General features: G+C 40.4%; 2 protein-coding genes across 2 annotated transcripts; one reads left to right on the top strand and one right to left on the bottom strand.

Annotated features, from left to right (window-relative positions):
• Positions 1-2040: 2040 nt before the first annotated feature.
• On the top strand, positions 2041-10088 carry LOC129865846 (ependymin-like). The gene is made up of 6 exons (XM_055938886.1): positions 2041-4530; positions 4838-4872; positions 5404-5532; positions 7233-7422; positions 7619-7712; positions 9538-10088. The coding sequence occupies exons 1-6, from the start codon at positions 4464-4466 to the stop codon at positions 9674-9676; spliced, it is 654 nt and encodes a 217-aa protein (XP_055794861.1). The 5' UTR covers positions 2041-4463; the 3' UTR covers positions 9677-10088.
• Positions 10089-14783: 4695 nt separating this feature from the next.
• On the bottom strand, positions 14784-19018 carry LOC129865845 (ubiquitin thioesterase OTUB1-like). The gene is made up of 7 exons (XM_055938885.1): positions 18912-19018; positions 18222-18289; positions 17747-17845; positions 16285-16403; positions 16064-16148; positions 15722-15916; positions 14784-15354 (listed from the first exon to the last, which is right to left on the bottom strand). The coding sequence occupies exons 1-7, from the start codon at positions 18955-18957 to the stop codon at positions 15157-15159; spliced, it is 810 nt and encodes a 269-aa protein (XP_055794860.1). The 5' UTR covers positions 18958-19018; the 3' UTR covers positions 14784-15156.
• Positions 19019-20296: the final 1278 nt, after the last annotated feature.

A 20296-nucleotide genomic window follows, 5' to 3' on the forward strand; every position in this document is an offset into this window, starting at 1 on the left:
AACAACGGCTCAGCCGCGAAGTGTTAGGCCACACAAGCTCACAGAACAGGAACGACGAGTGCTGAAGCGCGTAACAATTGTCTGTCCTCGGTTGCAACACTTACTACCGACTGCCTCTGGAAGCAAGGTCAGCACAAGAGCTGTTGTCAGGGGGTTTCATGAAATGGGTTTCCATGGCCCAGCACTCGCACACAAGCCTAAGATCACCATGCACAATGTGAAGCATCGGCTGGAGTTGTGTAAAGCTTGTCGCCATTGGACTCTGGAGCAGTGGATACGCGATCTCTGGAATGATGAATCACACTTCACCATCTGGCAGTCCGACACAAATCTGGGATTGGCGGATGCCAGGAGAACGCTACCTGTCTGAAAGCATAGTGCCAACTGTAAAGTTTGGTGGAGGAAGAATAATGGTCTGGGGCTGTTTTCCATGGTTCGGGCTAGGCCCCTTTAGTTCCAGTTAACAGGAATGTTCAGGGTGATATGGTTACAAGCGGAAAAATACATTTACACCCATTTTCTCCCCGAAATATGAGGCGAAGGTCGAGTCATGCGTCCTCCGAAACATGACCCGCGTTGCCGCGCTAATAACACAGTTCAAAATGAAATATTGCCTCTACTTTTCCAGACGTCACCACCACCCACACACACAATTATTCCCACTCAAAATAGGAATAATTTTATTTACTTTTTAAATGAATATTGTGTCAAAGCCAGACTTCACCAAATCAAATATATTTTTATGTACAGTATTGACACCCTTGGTAAAGATGAACAATAATGACTGTATAAAATAAATAATTCAAATACTGAGCTATATTTTATGCTGTATATAATTTTGGGGGAAATTATATTATTTTATATCAATACTAATTGCTGAGAGGGAGAGATTTTGTTTAACAAGTAATACTTTTTTCTCCAAAAGGTAGGGGTCAATGTCACGATCGTGTGGGAGTGAGACGGACCAAAACGCAGCATGTGGAAAATAAGCCATCTTCTTTTATTATAGACGAAGGCAAAACGAAACAAAACACTTACAAACTATCAAAACAACAAACGACCGTGAAGCTATAAACGTAGTGCACACACACAGGCTACAAACGTTCAACATAGACAATTCCTCACCACAAACTAAAGCCTATGGCTACCTTAAATATGGCTCCCAATCAGAGACAACAGAAACCAGCTGTCTCTAATTGGGAACCCATTCAGGCAACCATAGACTTTCCTAGACAACTACACACAACATAGACACAGCTAGACAACTATACTAAACATAAACCCAACTACTCTAAATAAACCCCCTAAACCTTACAACCACCCTGGACACTACAAAACCCACATAAATTACCCATGTCACACCCTGACCTAACTAAAATAATAAAGAAAACAAAGAATACTAAGGCCAGGGCGTGACAGTCAAAAGGATTGACACCCCTAAATATTCTTATAAAAGTAATCAAAAGTTTAGTATTTGGTCCCATATTCCTAGCACACAATAACTATATCAAACGTGTGACTCTGCAAACTTGTAGGATGCAGTTGCAATTCGTTTTGGTTGTTTCAGATTATTTTGTACCTCTCGCCATTACCAATAATGGTTTTGGGAGTATGATCTTTGACCCTCTGTAACTTTCTCACTCATCATTGTTCACAATTCATTCAGGATTATCTGTAACCATGGTAGCATCCACATTCATGTAGAAGTGTTCAATTCTATTCTCATTTACAATGACAGTATAGAGTCATTATTGCTCATCTTTATTTCATACAAAGTGAGTGTGCTTTCCACTAGAAGAAAAAAAAACAACGTCACTGTGATCATATTGAAAAAATGATTATTTCGAAAGAAGTGAACTTTCCCCTACTTAGACAGCTGGTTGTTGTGTTTCAGATTTTGACGGGGAATGAGGTGGTGGACTGTGTGACAGTGGAGCCCTACATGCTGGTCGACTGTGTGAAGCTCACCAACAACACTGCTAAAATGGACAGGAGGTGCAAGGCGTGTGTTTGTGTGTGTGTGCGTGCGTGCGTACTTGCTTGCGTGTGTGTGTGTTTGTGTGTGTGTGTTTGTGTGTGTGTCAGCATATGTCTCAGGTGACTGTACAGCAGGGTTGACCCTGTTGTGAAAACAGCAGTGTAGTGAAACACATTTAGTGACATGTGATTCCATTTCTGGAAGTGAGAATTGTCAGAACCTTTACTGACCTCACCACAGAAAACTGTTGAGATTCTGTTGAAATTCAGCCTGTACTGTATCTTCAAATCAAATTCAATGTACTGTAAATGTTTTTGTGACCCTTGAATCCACTCTCATGTATCTAGGTGTTTATCCCCTAAGGTCTGCCCTTTGTTGTAGCCTACAAAAAGACTAGGAATCTCATCGTCTACATGTTTGATTTAAATTGACATTGATCTGTTTTATTTGCCTTTTGAGGCATATAGCAGGGAAGGTGGGTGATGTTGAAATGCTTCAACGGACGTTTATATGGGCTAGTTGAGGATGGTTCCGATCCATCGACCTCTGTGTTATGGGCCCAGCACGCTTCCGCTGCGCCACTCTGCTTTCATCCACCCCAGATGAGACTCTGATGATGAGTCTCAATCACTGGTTTAGGAGGCCAGAGCCTTATCCATTAGGTCACTAGGGCACTGTTAAATAGGAAATAACTATATGAACTGTCAGAAGTAGTGAAAATAAATCTGCATGGGAAGGTCTGAGGCCTGCCCATGGAATGAGGCTTTTTTCATCCCTGTTTGCACTTCATAGTTAAAATCTAACTGGATAACAGAGAATGGGATTCATTGACATCTGGGTTATGAGCCCAGCACGCTTCCCCTGCGCCTCTCTGCTTCCCATGTCTTCTGCTGAGGAAGGAGGCATATAGCAGGGAAGGTGGGTGTATAATGTTAACACTCTTCAATGGAAGTTTATATTGTATTTAATCAGATCACAGTAACTGCTACTGTGTTACTGTGTTTCCTTTCAGCTGTCGAGCGGTTCAACCAAACAAGGAAGTAGCGTCCCATGCTCTGGTTAGATAAGCCAGTTTAGCGCCTGACATTAACAACAAACAAATGAGTCTCCAAATGATTTGTTAATTCAGTGGTACCTTGTAACATCTCTCTTAGTGCACAATGGCTGTATTCAATAGGCACCAAATGGAAGAAAACTGACTGTAACTGACTGTACTTAGACTTGTCTAATAAGAAACGCTCATTTTGTTTTCTGTTGCATAAACATTTGAAAACATTTTCAGCTATGTTCCCTAATGAATACAACCCAGGATGGCTTGTATAATATTCACTAGGTATAAGTTCAGATGGTCTAGTTCCTTGCATCAGGTGACTCGCCCACCTTCTCGAGATCATATGACCGTGATGTCACAGATGTTGCTATTAGCACTCGTGTCCTGTTTTATTCCTGACCATTACAGGCTTTACTAGCTTCCTTCTTCAACAAGGGTTATTTAGACAACAAGCCCCAAAATGCAGTACTTACAGTTGGGGGGACTTTGAGATACAGATCAAGTTTATTTGCACAATCAAAATGATTGTTTTTATTAGTTTGTGGCACCAGCTCATTTGCTTGGAGGGAAACAGGTACAATAGCACCTGCCTTAACAGTATATCCAAAGTGGAGGCTGCTGAGGGGAGGACAGGCTCATAATAATAGCAGGAACGGAGCGAATGGAATGGCATCCAACCATGTGTTTGATGTATTTGATTTCGTTTCACTGATTCCACTCCACCCAGTACTCCTCAATATAGGTGCCACCGACCTCCTGTGATACAAACAAGTATTCATAGGAAGGTCTTTTTGTAGAAACGTACCTATCACAACATAAAAGCCATATAAAATGCCATCTTTACCAGTTTTGTGAAGTTGTAAAATTTTGTTTTTTTTACCGTGCTTTCGAACTCGTTGAGAAACACTGACTCCACAAGCTGTGTAAACCATAAACTAGAAGTACAGCTATCATGCTTGTAAACTAATTTTAGTGTCCAAAAAACATATTCATAGATTTATTTTATAAATACATCTTTGTTGTTGCTTTTAATTGCAGAAAATGATGTTATCGAGGTAATTTCCTAAGTAGGTGACATCAGAGGGGAGCATGTGGGAGAAGTGGGTGCTCAGGATGATAGACGAGTTTCCCACTAGTAATTACCAGTTGGAGGGCCATTCAAGTGGATTTTTCTCAGTTGTATGTGCTAAATTCCCACTTCCCACTTGGTTATGAACGCAGCATTAGCCTGGCCTATGGAAACATATTATTCTTTGGTCTCATAGGACAGGGGTTACTGGGCCTCTCTGGTGCAAAGGAAAACCTGAATCTAGTGCTGGATCTAGGATCTGGAGCCTCAGTATCGTACTGTTTATAAGGAAGTGACTAAGCGCTCCTGCAGCAGTCAGTCTGCTGTTTGGTGTGTGTGAGTGAGTGTGTGGAATATTTGGAAGTATGAGGACCTTCGTGTTGTTGATGTGCCTTGCAGTGGGCTGCCTGGCTCAGGTACCTCATACGTGCAGTAAGTAAAAGAAAGAGTGTGTGTTTGTGTGAGAGAGGGAGAGCAATTGTGTTGTAAATTGAGTAGTAAATCTAAGAGCTGCAGTGTTATGAATGCCTGCCTCCAGTCAAAGATTAGCCACTGCGTACAGTATAACCCTGATTTAACACCTGTACTGTACAGTACTTGTACTGTAGGCAGAGCACAGCTGGAAAAGTTGGTAGATGTTTTCTTCTATGTTTATAGTGTATAGGTCCACTTTTACAGCTAATTTGTGCATGTAAAATGTATAAATAATTCACTTATAAAACACCCCTGCCTATCTCAGGGTCTCCCCCTCTTCTGACCGGAGCCCTCTCTGTGGTAAGTATGTGGTTTGTTTCTCCACAGTAGACGGGAATACATGGCTATGGAGTTTCCATGATGATAATACCAAAAGGAATATTTTGACATATAAATATGGCTGTAAATATAAAAATATATATATATTGATATCCTGTCTTGTAAAATTACAAAATCAAAAATACTAATTTAGTCACAAAAAAAGCAAGGCAAATAAAAAAGGAAAGCAAATGCTGTATTGATATAGTAATTATTACATAATTTGCTATAATAATGATATACCCTGCTATAATAATGATATACCCTGCTATAATAATGATATACTCTGCTATGATAATGATATAATCTGCTATAATAATGATATAATCTGCTATAATAATGATATACCCTGCTATAATAATGATATACTCTGCTATAATAATGATATACCCTTCTATAATAATGATATACTCTGCTATAATAATGATATGATCTGCTATAATAATGATATACTCTGCTATAATAATTGTATACTCTGCTATAATAATCCCTGTCACACTCCTGTCCTTTCAGGCAAATGAGAAGTTTTATGCAAAAGCCAAATACACCTATGATGCGATGCTCAAGCGTATCCGCTTCAAGGAGATTGGCTCTTATGAGAACAAGACATTCGGCATTGATGCCCTTCTGCTCTTCAGAGAGGTAACAAACACTTATTCACAACAATACCCATGTATTCACAATAACAACCAACAACATACCAGTACACAAAAATCCCAGTCATGCTAGGGCTGTCAAACGATAAAATGTTTTTAATCGAGTTAATTACAAATTCCAAAATTTGCTCAAAGTGAGCTGTAATTTACAATTTTTCATATTTAAACGTCTTAATTTTGTCTAACGTAACGGTTCGCAGAATTTGTTTTTTGTTCGTTTTTTTTGGGGTGGTGAGGGGTAGAGCAGCTTTAATATTGCAGATAGATTGGGGCTTCAATCAATGAAATTGTCTGCATCATTTTCGATCCCCCATATATTTCATTAGTAAATATATATATATATATAAAATATATATTTAATATATTTGAATGTATTATTTTCCCCTAACCCTACCACCCCTCCCCTAACTGGAGTAAACTAATGGACAACAACACTCAGGCTTCTACGTCCAGTTGATACATACTGTATTTTACGGACACAGTATATTTTACAATAGTTATCTTTAGTTTGTTTTTAGTCCCACACTTCAGCTAACTTCAACCCCTCTCATCTATAGCTGAAGAACATCCAGTTTTGATTTCTATTCGTCATTTATTTTTCAACTGTGCTGTGATGTTTCACAAAGGTTCTGAATCTTTCTATTCTCATAGTTTCCAAAACAGCATGGAATACAATTAAGTATGGGAGGAGTTCAAATTGAAGAAGTGGCAGAAACCAAACTATTTGGAGTGCAGCTAGACAATTGCTCTTCATGGTCGTCTCAAATAACTCATCTATGTAAAAAAAAATATATAAAAACAGCATGCATAACCAGAAGGATAGCTAAATATTTACCAGGGAAAATTCTTAAGCAAATAACACAAGCATTAATTGATAGTCAGGTGAAGTACTGTTCTGTGGTCTGGGGAAATACATCCTCAAGTGAAGTTAGGAGTCTGCAGATTGCACAGAAAAAAGCAGCAAGGATTGTTTTAAGGTGGAGATATGGTTCTTCTGTTGCAGTCATGCGTAGTGTTCTTGGATGGTCATCAATCGACAAGATAATTGAAAAAAACATGCTTATTTTATTTAATAATATATAGAATATATATATTCTATTCACAACTGGTATTCAGTTGGTAAGAGACAGACATTCCGTAAATACTAGGAATAGATTGTCCATCATCTATGTATTATCCAGACAGAAAAGAGAAATAGGCAAAAGAACATTTCGATTTAGAGCAATAAAGAAATGCAATAAATTAACTGAGCAAACCAGAAACCTTTCAATATATGAATTTAAACATTATTTTAAAACCTTTTAAATATAATACATAGAAATGTTGTGGGACTATAGTAGATGAAGAATCAATATTTTTTAGATGTAGTATTCATTGGGTTATTATGTTAGTATATCATGTATGTTTGTAATAGTGTGTTATATGTGAAAATGTGTTTGTATTATAAATTGTATTTTAATGTTTAAGGACTCTTGGAAGATGAGTCCAAATGGGGACTAAAAGAGATCCAAATCAAATCTACAGATTGTAAATTAAAGATAAACATTTTTGCTAAGAGTATTGTTATCTTATTGTTCGATTGATTATGACTTTTTATATCACCCAGCAGTGCTATTTGTAGAGTTAGCTCCAGGTAAATGTGGCAATTCTATCATACAAACCAGCTTTTCCTCCGACTTCTCCCAGGGTGTCATGTATACGATTAACCACAGGAACAAAACCTGTAAGAAGGAGAGGCTGAAAAGGGAGGACTTCCACCCTATGGAGATCCCTGCCGATGCTGCTCTGCTGGGCCAGGTGATCTTAGGGAGCTCCTCTGGTCCAGGACAAGGTCTGCTGGTCAACACCTGGTATGGAGAAGTTGCAACCCCAAGTGGTAAGGAAATGGACAAGGCATGCAATTTGTTAAATGTTTGCCTTTTATTTGTGGCCTTCCTCTCTCTGAGGGAATACCAAGAAACATTCCTAGCAACTATTTGTTGCCTGGCAATTCAGATGTGTGATTCTGTTCTCAAATCACATTTCTACTCCCTGATTGTGGCTTTCTGACTGTGGATCAATTTCATCACCAGGTAAAGACAAGTGGATGAGTACCTTCACTGAGTTTGGGTGCATACCTGTCAGCTCTACATACTACACGGACAAGACCGGCTGGATTCTTACAAAGTTAGTGTGTCTATTATTGGGCAGTGAATTAAATATGACAGTTTTTGTATATACAGTATATAGTACCAGTCAAAGGTTTGGACACACCTACTCATTCAAGGGTTTTTATTTATTTGTACTATTTTCTACATTGTAGAACAATAGTGAAGACATCAAAACTATGAAATAACACATATGGAATCATGTAGTAACCAAAAAAGTGATAAACAAATGAAAATATATTTTATATTTGAGATTCTTCAAAGTAGCCACCCTTTGTCTTGATGACAGCTTTGCACACTCTTGGCATTCTCTCAACCAGCTTCATAAGGTAGTCACCTGGAATGCATTTCACTTAACGGGTGTGCATTGTTAAAAGTTAATTTGTGGAATTTCTTTCCTTCTTAATGCGCTTGAGCCAATAAGTTGTGTTGTGACAAGGTAGGGGTGGTATACAGAAGATAGCCCTATTTGGTAAAGGACCAAGTCCATATTATATTATGACAAGAACAGCTCAAATAAGCAAAGAGAAACGACAGTCCATCATTACTTTAAGACATGAAGGTCAGTTAATACGGAAAATTTCAACAACTTTGAAAGTTTCTTCGAGGGCAGTCGCAAAAACCATCAAGGGCTATGATGAAACTGGCTCTCATGAGGACCGCCAAAGGAAACAAAGACCCAGAGTTACCTCTGCTGCAGAGAAGTTCATTGGAGTTACCAGCCACAGGAATTGCAGCCCAAATAAATGCTTCACAGAGTTCAAGGAATAGACATATCTTAACATCAACTGTTCAGAAGAGACTGCGTGAATCAGGCCTTCATGGTCGAATTGCTGTTAAGAAACCACTACTAAAGGACACCAATAATAAGAAGAGACTGGCTTGGGCCAAGAAACAAGAGTAATGGACATTAGACCGATGGAAATCTGTCCTTTGGTCTGATGAGTCAAAATGTGAGTTTATTGGTTCCAATGTCTTTCAGAGATGCAGAGTAGGTGAACAGAGGATCTCTGCATGTGTGGTTTCCACCGTGAAGCATGTAGGAAGAGGTCTGATGGTGTGGGGTGCTGTGCTGGTGACACTGTATGATTTATTTAGAATTAAAGGCACACTCAACCAGCATGGGTATCACAGCATTCTGCAGCGATACGCCGTCCCATCTGGTTCGCGCTTAGTGGGACTATCATTTGTTTTTCAACAGGACAATGATCCAAAACACACCTCCAGGCTGTGCAAGGGCTATTTGACCAAGGAGAGTCATTGTGCTGCATCAGATGACTTGGCCTCCACAATCACCCGACCTCAACTCAATTGAGATGGTTTGAGTTGGACCGCAGAGTGAAGGAAAAGCAGCCAACAAGTGCTCAGCATATGTGGGAACTTGATTTGTTTAACACTTTTTTTGGTTACTACATGATTCCATGTGTTCTTTCATAGTTTTGATGTCTTCACTATTATTCGACAATGTAGAAAATAATAAAACTAAAGAAAAACCCTTCAATGAGTAGGTGTGTCCAACCTTCTGACTGGTACTGTAAATATATATATATATACATATGTGTGTAGTGTCATATTTGACAACAATACATGGTCTATGTAGTCTTTGTTCCATATCCTCTTTCTGAGAAACTTCCTCAGTCCATTATGTGTTCCTGAAAGCAATCAAAAGAATGTCTTAATTCGCTTGTGTGATACTTATGGAAACATAGAATCCATCATTTTATAATAATAAAAGCATTATGAATTATTAACACTTAACTACCCTCAAGCATGGATTTGACTGTTAAATCCACAGATATCCATTATGTTATAATTATATCATCTTTTCATTTTTTTACTCACAGCTTCTTCAACATTGTCGTTGGGATCATGGACCCCCAGGAGTTCTTCCCTCCTAAATTCTGTCAGGGCGCTATACTGGATGAGACTGCAGAGGCTGCCAACTTCTACAGCATTTTCAAAAACCTTACAAAATATTCCTAAAGGACATCGTCTTTCATTTTCTTATGAGAATTTCACACAACTATTGCTTATTTTTAACCTGAGATAAAAAGCTGTTTTTTAAATGAATTCATAAATATAAAAAAGGACTGTGTTAGTGTAGGAAAAAGAGGTAAAACACAAGTTACAAAAATAATCTAGTACTGACCATGTTACAAGTCAGTTGCACTGAGCATTATATTTTAACATTACCATCGCAAACGTTAATTTCTTTCCTTACTACACATGGGCCTTGGAAATGTGTACTTGCATTGTGACCTGTCCTTCTGAATAATTTCTTTTCAAAGGCAAGTCTACAGTCCGGGTTAGGGTTTGGCCGGGGTAGACCGTCATTGTAAATAAGAATTTGTTCTTAACTGAATTGCCTAGTTAAATAAAGGTAAAATCAAATAAACACAGTAATTGTTTCATAGTATAGTGGACAGCTAGCACTTCACCTCTTCATATTGTGTAGACATAGAAAGAAAAGTCCAGATAAGAGACTCGGTCAGTTATATCAAGAAATTACTTATTTATTACTTTCACATCTCATTCATGTCAAAACTCTACTGACTCCCTGACTCAGGTGCAATATGGAACAACAGACTTCAACAACCAACTAGCTACAGGACGGGTGTGGTAGCAGTAATATGTCACTCCCCTTAGCTCCTCCACCTCCTGCACTCCCACATTGGCAGCAATCACCCCTGGCTCCCAGCCCTCTTTTTCCAACCACAACATCCTGACATCAGGGTCATCGTCTGAAAACCAGAGGTGAGACCCAGAGTTCCTCAACACCTCCGGGTACTGCTTTAGCACCTGGCTGGCCTTGGCTCCCCATTCCCTAGACTGTAGCAAGGTATCTATGGTGCACTTGTCTAGAATTTTTTTTTTTTTTTACCGTTATTTTAGCAGGTAAGTTGACTGAGAACACGTTCTCATTTGCAGCAACGACCTGGGGAATAGTTACAGGGGAGAGGAGGGGGATGAATGAGCCAATTGTAAACTGGGGATTATTAGGTGACCATGATGGTTTGAGGGCCAGATTGGGAATGAGGTCCAGGCTCTCAGAACCAAGTCCAGGTTTGAGGAAGGGTTCTGAGGTTGCATGGCTTTGGTTGCTCTGTGTTCCTCCATTAGGCACACAGCAATAGGGGAGATGTCAGCACAGGTCATCTGCACTGGCCAGGGAGAGTCTTTGTGTATGCAGGGTCTTAGGCCAGAGGAACCACAGCCCACGTCGAGGACGCTTAGTAAGGCACCCGAGTTGGGAATGCGGCATGGGCAGGATGAAGTGCCGGATTGCGTCAAAATCAAAGAACCATTCAAAGGTCTAGCTTTTGTTTTCTGTGTAGAATCGGTCCCATGTTGCTTTTTCGTCCATGTTGTTGATAAGTTAGTAGGGACAGAAAGGTGAATGTCAGGGAGAAAACTAAAACATACTGGCAGTATTATACCATTTTCATAATGTCAGTTTAAAAACCCTTAAAGCAGAGTTTCCCTACCACTACACAGCTGATTCAAATAACCAACTCATCATCAAGCTTTGATTATTTGAATCAGCTGTGTAGTGCTAGGGCAAAAAACAAAACGTGCATTGGGGGCAGGACCGGGTTTGGGAAACCCTGCCTTAAAGGGGCAATCTACAGTTGCTTCATCCATTGCTGGACTTTTGAATTAATGAAATGTATCCATTGACTCTTGAAGGATAATTTATAAATGCCTCAGGAGCTTAGTTTAACTGTTGTACCCCATTAGAACCCAAAATATAAGCTTGTTTCACTCCAATGTTTGTAAAGTAAACATAAACAAACACTATATAGCCTCAAAACATGGTGAAAACTATAGTCACGAATTCCCTTCTGGTAACTATGATCTCACAACCGTTTCAAGTTGCACACTCCTCTCCCTACCAGCGCCTGAGAGTCTATTTTACGAAACAGAAAGAAATGGAGACATACTTGTTAGACTGGATTGGTGCCTCACACGTGATGTGATTAATTTCCCTAACCTCCTTGGCTAGATTGTCAGTATGTTTAAAATCTCACTGCTCCTGTAGCTACATACTGTGTGCGCAGTGGTGGACGGCTGCGCATGCGTCAACCAATGTAAACAAGAATGCAGTACTGTGAAGGCACTTCTATATACGCTGTTTTCAATACACACACACATATATACAGTTGAAGTCGGAAGTTTACATACACCTAAGCCAAATACATTAAAACTCAGTTTTTCACAATTCCTGACATTTAACCCTAGTAAAAATTCCCTGTCTTAGGTCAGTTAGGATCACCACTTTATTTTAAGAATGTGAAATCAAATCAAGTTTATTTTATATAGCCCTTCGTACATCAGCTAATATCTCAAAGTGCTGTACAGAAACCCAGCCTAAAACCCCAAACAGCAAGCAATGCAGGTGTAGAAAATGTCAGAACAATGAAATGTCAGAACAATAGTAGAGAGAATGATTTATTTCAGCTTTTATATCTTTCATCACATTTCCAGTGGGTCAGAAGTTTACATACACTCAATTAGTATTTGGTAGCGTTGCCTTTAAATTGTTTAACTTGGGTCAAACATTTCAGGTAGCTGTCCACAAGGTTCCCACAAAAAGTTGTGTGCATTTTGGCCCATTCCTCCTGACAGAGCTGGAATAACTGAGTCAGATTTGTAGGCCTCCTTGCTCACACACGCTTTTTCAGTTCTGCCCACAAATTTTCTTTGGGATTGAGGTCAAGGCTTTGTGATGGCCACTCCAATACCTTGACTTTGTTGTCCTTAAGCCATTTTGCCACAACTTTGGAAGTATGCTTGGGGTCATTGTCCATTTGGAAGACCCATTTGCGACCAAGCTTTAACTTCCTGACTGATGTCTTGAGATGTTGCTTCAATATATCCAGATCATTCTCCTTCCTAAAGACGCCATCTATTTTGTGAAGTGCACCAGTCCCTCCTGCAGCAAAGCACCCCCACAACATGATGCTGCCACCCCTGTGCTTCACGGTTGGGATGGTGTTCTTCGGCTTGCAAGCATCCCCCTTTTCATCCAAACATAACGATGGTCATTATGGCCAAACAGTTCTAATTTTGTTTCATAAGACCAGAGGACAGTGGCTTCTTCCTTGCTGAGCCGCCTTTCAGGTTTTGTCGATATACTCATTTTACTGTGGATATAGATATGTTTTGTACCCGTTTCCTCCAGCATCTTCACAAGGTCCTTTGCTGTTGTTCTGGGATTGATTTGCACTTTCCGCACCAAAGTACGTTCATCTCTAGGAGACAGAACACGTCTCCTTCCTGAACGGTATGACGGCTGCGTGGTCCCATGGTGTTTATACTTACCTTCAGTCGTTTGGAAATTGCTCCCAAGGATGAACCAGACTTGTGAAGTTATTTTTCTTTAGTTTTATTATTTTCTACATTGTCGAATAATAGTGAAGACATCAAAACTATGAAAGAACACATGGAATCATGTAGTAACCAAAAAAAGTGTTAAACAAATCAAGTTCCCACATATGCTGAGCACTTGTTGGCTACTTTTCCTTCACTCTGCGGTCCAACTCAAACCATCTCAATTGGGTTGAGGTTGGGTGATTGTGGAGGCCAGGTCATCTGATGCAGCATCAACACTCTCCTTCTTGGTCAAATAGCCCTTACACAGCCTGGAGGTGTGTTATGGGTCATTGTCCTGTTGAAAAACAAATGATAGTCCCACTAAGCGCGAACCAGATGGGATGGCGTATCGCTGCAGAATGCTGTGATACCCATGCTGGTTAAGTGTGCCTTTAATTCTAAATAAATCATACAGTGTCACCAGCACAGCACCCCACACCATCAGACCTCTTCCTCCATGCTTCACCGTGGACACCACACATGCGGAGATCATCCGTTCACCTACTCTGCGTTTCACAAAGACATGGCAGTTGGAACCAAAAATCTCACATTTTGACTCATCAGACCAAAGGACAGATTTCCACCGGTTTAATGTCCATTACTTGTGTTTCTTGGCCCAAGCCAGTCTCTTTGTAATGGTGTCCTTTAGTAGTGGTTTCTTTGCAGCAATTCGACCATGAAGGCCTGATTCACGTAGTCTCCTCTGAACAGTTGATGTTGAAATGTTTCTGTTACTTGAACTCTGTGAAGCATTTATTTGGGCTGCAATTTCTGAGGCTGGTAACTCTAATGAACTTCTCTGCAGCAGAGGTAACTCTGGGTCTTTGTTTCCTTTGGCAGTCCTCATGAGAGCCAGTTTCATCATAGCGCTTGATGGTTTTTGCTCCAGCACTCGAAGAAACTTTCAAAGTTCTTGACATTTTCCGGATTGACTGACCTTCATGTTTTAAAGACTGTCGTTTCTCTTTGCATATTTAAGCTGTTGCCATAATATGGACTTGGTCTTTTACCAAATAGGGCTATCTTCTGTATACCCCTACCATGTCACAACACAACTGATTGGCTCAAACACATTAACGAAAAAAAATCAAATTAACGAGGCACACCTGTTAATTGAAATGCATTCCAGGTGACTACCTCATAAAAAATAAAAAAAGATTAACTAGGCAAGTCAGTTAAGAACAAATTCTTATTTACAATGACGGCCTACCCCCGGTCAAACCCGTACAACGCTGGGCCAATTGTGCACCGCCCTATGGGACTCCCAATCACGGCCGGATGTGATACAGCCTGGATTCGAACCAGGGACTGTAGCGACACCTCTTGCAGCGAGATGCAGTTCCTTAGACCGCTACGCCACTCGGGAGGTAGCCTGAAGTGAGAGAATTCCAATAATGTGCAAAGCAGTCAAGGCAAAGGGTGGCTACTTCGAAGTATCTAAAATTGAAAAATATATTGATTTGTGTAACACTTTTGGTTACTACATGATTCCATGTGTTATTTAATAGTTGATGTCTTCACTATTAAATTCTACAATGTAGAAAATAGTAAAGAATTCAATAAAAACTTGAGTATGTGTGTCCAAACTTAACTGGTACAGAGATGGACATTACATACACACGTAAGTTATTCAAATACTATATTTCAGATTGCTGCTATGCCTGCTGAAATGTGACAATACCAGACGAGTGACAAATACATTAACATACAAGTCAAATAAGATGTAATCCTTTTAATAAAACGCAGTGGACCAAAGGAAAATAATCCAACAAAAAAATCAAGTTGATAACATTTACAACCACAAAAGAAAAAAAAAAAACTGTACAACTCTACACTCCTGGAGTCACTGCTATTTTTTTGAAAATCTTTTTATTTTTTATTAATTCACTTTTCTGTGATGAGGGGAAACTCTGGAGTGAAGGGGAGGGAGAAGAGGGCTGTATAATGTGATTGTTTTTTCCCCCCTCAGATACAATAGTGTAACCTTTGTACACACGTATGCATCAACGTGGCAGTTGAAGTATTTCTCCACTGCCACTACAGCAGTGGAAAAGGGGGAGGGGGGGGGGATCTCTCTAAACAGCAGATTGTTATTTGTACAAGATGTCATAGTGGCCGGGTCTATAGAGGAGGAAGACACGAGGCTCGCTGCCTTCAGGGAAGACGTGGTGGTTGACTGAGCCTCCCTCACCCCGGTCCATGTACTCCACTAGGATGGACACGTTCAGGGCCTGGGCTAAGGCAATGATGTGGATATGGTCACTTTCTTTAGACATGGGCTCCACCTCCTGGACAAGAGAAACACAGAGGACAATTGAAGTGTTTTGACTTGTTGTCGCTGTTATGCAAGACAGAAAAAGTAATGAAGACATTGGAATGTGCATGCTTCGTACCCAAGAGGACCATGTGGTAACACTCATTCTGACTCATTGCACACAACCAGACAAAATTCAAGCCATATGTAAACAAATCCTTAATCTAGCTTCTCGCCTTTAACCAGCGTTGTGTTTATTAAAACACACTATCAACAAATGAAAAAAAATTACACAAGAATAACAAGTGTTTCTTATTGGGCGAGTAGAGATAGTTTCACCCTTTTTCGCAATGTTTATAATCCGCTTCATACCTACTGAACACGACCCAATAGGAACCCACCTGCTGGCAGAACTCCTTGACGGAGCGTCCACCCTCGATGAAGTGCTGGAAGAAGCCGTGCTCCCTCTGCAGGTAGCCTGAGGTGAGCAGCCGCAAGTACACCACGATGTAGTCCGACACGCTCTGGTCTCTGAAGGAGCCCAGCAGCTCACGGAGGCCCGGCTGCTTCTCACACAGCTCCAACAGGTCCATGAACTAGGGGAAGAATTAACAATAATATGGTCAGTTAGGTGATGATTTTCTGTGACGTCACTAACAGCTGTTAACATGTTCAGTATATGTGTAACGTGTGTGTGCTGTCACTGTTGTTCAAGTGTGTGTAATAATAGAACAGCAACTCACAGTATTGTGGAAGTCTTCAATGGTGAACTCTGTAAAACCCTGGTTGACCAGGTCCAGTTTGCTCTTTGCTGCCACTGCTTTGAACCTACAGCGACATACATTGCATCATCGGTATTCAGTAGCAATTAATGCAGCAACACTACCCAGATAACATCTATCGTATTAGAGTCGGCTTTACTGAACATCGAGGATCTAGATGCACTATGGAAGTACTACGTTACCTCTGCAGCTCTTTGCTGTCTTCTAGCAGTGATTCGAGATGTGAAAAGCCAAAAGCTCTGTAGAAACAGTTCCCATCTGGCCGCGTCTTGCGGATATACGAGTATTTTTTGTGTAAATCCTAAGGGAAAAAACAGAGACAGAGTATACACAGTAAATACAATCGTAATGTGACTACTTCGAACCTTCAATAGATGTGGTCATAAGGAACTCTTTAGCGTTAAACCAGTAATATAATAATAAATAAGCCATTTAGCAGACACTCTAGTCATGCGTGCATGCATTTTACATATGGGTGGTCCCAGGAATCAAACCCACTATCCTGGCGTTGAAAGCACCTTGCTCTACCAAACTGAGCTACAGAGAACCAATGTTCCCTGCCACGCAGAGCACAAAATACATTTCATCCCATGGAGAGAAGCACGAGACTGAACTTCACGCAACTTTCTAGAGTTTTCCCCGTTAGTTAACACTACTCAACGTTACCCAATTGTGATTGAATCAACGCAATATTAGCCACTTTCAATGCAACATTCCGAAAGAAAGCGAACTATGCAAGATATTTTGTTGTATGCAGAACGCATCCGAGTAGGATTCTACTGCGCACGACTCAGCCCATACAGAGAACAGCGTGGCATAACCAATCAAAGCTGCAGTAGGCCTATATGCAAATAGACCATTGCCATAAATGGATCTGTGCCATTTACTTTGAACTGGCCTGTGTTTACAGCATGAGCGGTCATGAGTAGATGCGCTTGTTTAGAGATCAAAGCAAAAGCTGCATGTAGCCACGTGCACATTTTGATCATATCCTTTAATAATAATGGAACACTAGTCACTTTTATAATGTTTACATATTTTGCATTACTCATCTCATATGTATATAATGTATTCTATTCTACTGTATCTTAGTCTATGCCATTCTGACATTGCTCATCCAAATAATTATATTTTCTAAAATCCATTCCTTTACTTCGATTTGTATGTATTGTGAAATTGTTAGATATTACTGCACTGTCGGAGATAGAAACACAAACATTTCGCTACACCTGCAATAACATCTGCTAAACACCTGTATGTGACCAATAACATTTGATTTGACTAGGCATTGAACACCACACATTGGCTGCTACTGTAGGCTGAATGATGGAACAGCTATTTCCATGTTAAAATGTTATGAGATGCATTTTCTCCATAGTTTTTTTTGATAGGCCTACATCATGATCAAACAGCCAAGTTAACGTACTTGGCCACTGTTAAAACAGTAACTTAAAGCAGCTACAGCCTCAGTGTTCACAGTAACCGCGCGCTGGAAGTTGCACAGAATTGTCAATGTTCACGTTTGCGCTCAGCAGACTGGAAATTTGCTCAGTGCCAAAAAAATTGAGGGAACATTGAAGAGGACCTGTATAAAGTCATGCAGATTCACAGCCTTTAATACAAGAATCTCGTGGTTTTACTTACCTTGATCTTGAGCTGATAAATGGTGTCTTCCACGGCATACTCTCTCTGCAACACTGACAGTTCCTGTCTGTCTGACACTAAAGGAATGCTAGTTGCGATCTAGACAGCCAGACAGACAATTAAGGCACAGACGTTTGGTACTCACAGATTTATAGAAACCAATACGAAAACAACAAGGTCTGCATTTAGACTGGCAGCCCAAATCTAATATTTTTTCTCCCACTAATTGGTATTTTGACCAATCAAATAAGCTCTGAAAAAGAGCTGATGGGAAAGATCTAATGTGATTGGTCAAATGCCCAATTAGTGGGAGAAAAAATATCAGAATTGGGATGCCTGTCTAAACAGCCTGGGTGATCCAAAACATGTGATGCAAAGCCATGCAGTTCAACCTTTTCCACATCAGACTTATGTCAGTCTAATTAAAAAACAAACTGCACATTATCAATGTTTATTCGAGTATAAAATCTCTCACCTCCTGCTGGATTCGATCCTGCTGAGCCATAATCGCCTCATCATAAGCGAGGCAGTTTACTCCTCCCGCTAGAGAAGAAAAAAACACCATAGAAGTTTGTAAACATTTTAAAAAGGCCAGTTCTGGTTATGTAATTTATACCACAACAAAATGAGATTGATGACAGTAGGCATGTAGTTTAAGCAAATTCTGTAATCACATATCAGTCTATTGATAAATATAAGTATTGAAGCTGGTTCACGTGGGGTGCAAGTGCAACGATGTGGTCGGCGTCTGACCATATTTCTGGAACAACTAGAATTGATTAACTAACAAAGCTTGCGAACGTTAGTGCTAGCCAGCTAACTATCCAATTTCAGTTATGGCGTCAATAAACATTTGACAACCAATTGAAAGTCGGCAAAAATATACTGTGAGTGAGAGCCTACATTATGTCGCATAAAAAAACTTAATGGTATTTACTCATTCCTCCCTAAAAATATAGCTAGGTCAAAAATGCGTTTCTTTGTGTGTGTGACTTGAATGCTATGGCCTCCCCCATTCCCTTCTCATATTCATGCAAGTAGCTTGTCCCTCAACTGCCATCACTAGATTACCTAACAGCCACATTACACCTCCATAAAAAAAGAATGCATTAATAGCCAAGCCGGTTAGATTAGTTATCTTTCGTTTTGATGTTGTTTCACTCACCCTCCATCTCTCCCTGTGTTGTTTCCTGCTGCTGTTCCTCCGCCATTTTAGCTGTAGAATTCTATTTCCGTCGTCTCTCTGACCTCATTCTAAACTTCCGGGTTACACTAGTAGTCCAGGGGTGCAATCTATATCTATATGTAAATCCTGTAATCATTATTCCAACCAGACGGAAAACTACAGTTTCTATTGGACAAATTCACAAGGTCCCACCCGTTTCGTTATGTTTGGTTCCCGGCGAATACACCCCCTGTGCCAGCAACTAGTTATTTTCTCTGACGAATGCACGTAAATACAGATATAACACATATTTAGAACAGGTCATTAGTTACCTGGCTCAAATAACTATCTATTATAAACGTGCAACTAATGTGTGCAGATTTAAAACTTTTCACATTTTATATAATATTTTTAATATGAGTTTTTTTGTCATTTATCAGACCATCAATTTACAGGACAAATTAGAGTTAAGTGTCTTGCTCAAGGGAACGTCGACAGATTTTTCACTTAGTCGGCTCGGGGATTCGGACCAGCGACTTTTCGGTTACTGGCCCAACGTCCTTAACCACAAGGCTGCCCTAGTTTTTTTGTAGGTCCTCATTCTCAAACACTTGGGTCAGCTCATGTGCAAATGGGTTATACAGTGCATTTGGAAAGTATTCAGACCCCTTGTCTTTTTCCACATTTTGTTACGTTACAGTCTTATTCTAAAATGGATTCAGCCTCCATCATTCTTAAATGGAAGAAGTTTGGAACCACCAAGACTCTTCCTAGCGCTGGCCACCCAGCCAAACTGAGCAATTGGGAGAGAAGGGCATTGGTCAGGGAGGTGACCAAGAACTCGATGGTCACTCTGACAGAGTTCCAGAATACCTCTGTGGAGATGGGAGAACCTTCCAGAAGGACAACCATCTCTGCAGCACTCCACCAATCAGGCCTTTATGGTAGTGGCCAGACGAAAGCCACTCCTCAGTAAAAAGTACATGACAGCCCACTTGGAGTTTGCCAAAAGGCACCTAAAGGACTCTCAGACCATGAGAAACAAGATGCTCTAGTCTGATGAAAGTAAGATTGAACCATTTGGCCTTAATGCCAAGGGTCACATCTGGAGAAAACCTGGCACCATCCTTACAGTGAAGCATGGTGGTGGCAGCATCATGCTGTGGGGATGTTTTTTTGGAGGCAGGGACTAGGAGACTAGTCAGGATTCAGGGAAAGATGAACAGAGCAAAGTACAGAGAGATCCTTGATGAAAACCTGCTCCAGAGCGCTCAGGACCTCAGACTGGAGCGAAGGTTCACCTTCCAACAGGACAACGACCCTAAGCACACAGCTAAGACAATGCAGGAGTGGCTTCGGGACAATCCTATGACGCTCCCCATCCA

The sequence above is a fragment of the Salvelinus fontinalis genome, chromosome 11 (assembly GCF_029448725.1).
Source record: "Salvelinus fontinalis isolate EN_2023a chromosome 11, ASM2944872v1, whole genome shotgun sequence".
Taxonomy (NCBI): Eukaryota; Metazoa; Chordata; class Actinopteri; order Salmoniformes; family Salmonidae; genus Salvelinus; species Salvelinus fontinalis.

What these genes read in the sequence shown, in the direction of transcription:
- LOC129865845 (XM_055938885.1), bottom strand. Translation starts at nt 18,957, where the DNA reads ATGGCGGAGGAACAGCAGCAGGAAACAACACAGGGAGAGATGGAGG. An exon ending in AGGATCGAATCCAGCAGGAG is followed by an intron (nt 17,846 to 18,221) that starts GTGAGAGATTTT and finishes CTGGCTGTCTAG; the next exon opens with ATCGCAACTAGCATTCCTTT. An exon ending in TCAAGGAGTTCTGCCAGCAG is followed by an intron (nt 15,355 to 15,721) that starts GTGGGTTCCTAT and finishes TCTCTTGTCCAG; the next exon opens with GAGGTGGAGCCCATGTCTAA.
- LOC129865846 (XM_055938886.1), top strand. Translation starts at nt 4,464, where the DNA reads ATGAGGACCTTCGTGTTGTTGATGTGCCTTGCAGTGGGCTGCCTGGCT. An exon ending in TGACCGGAGCCCTCTCTGTG is followed by an intron (nt 4,873 to 5,403) that starts GTAAGTATGTGG and finishes CTGTCCTTTCAG; the next exon opens with GCAAATGAGAAGTTTTATGC. An exon ending in AGAAGTTGCAACCCCAAGTG is followed by an intron (nt 7,423 to 7,618) that starts GTAAGGAAATGG and finishes TTTCATCACCAG; the next exon opens with GTAAAGACAAGTGGATGAGT.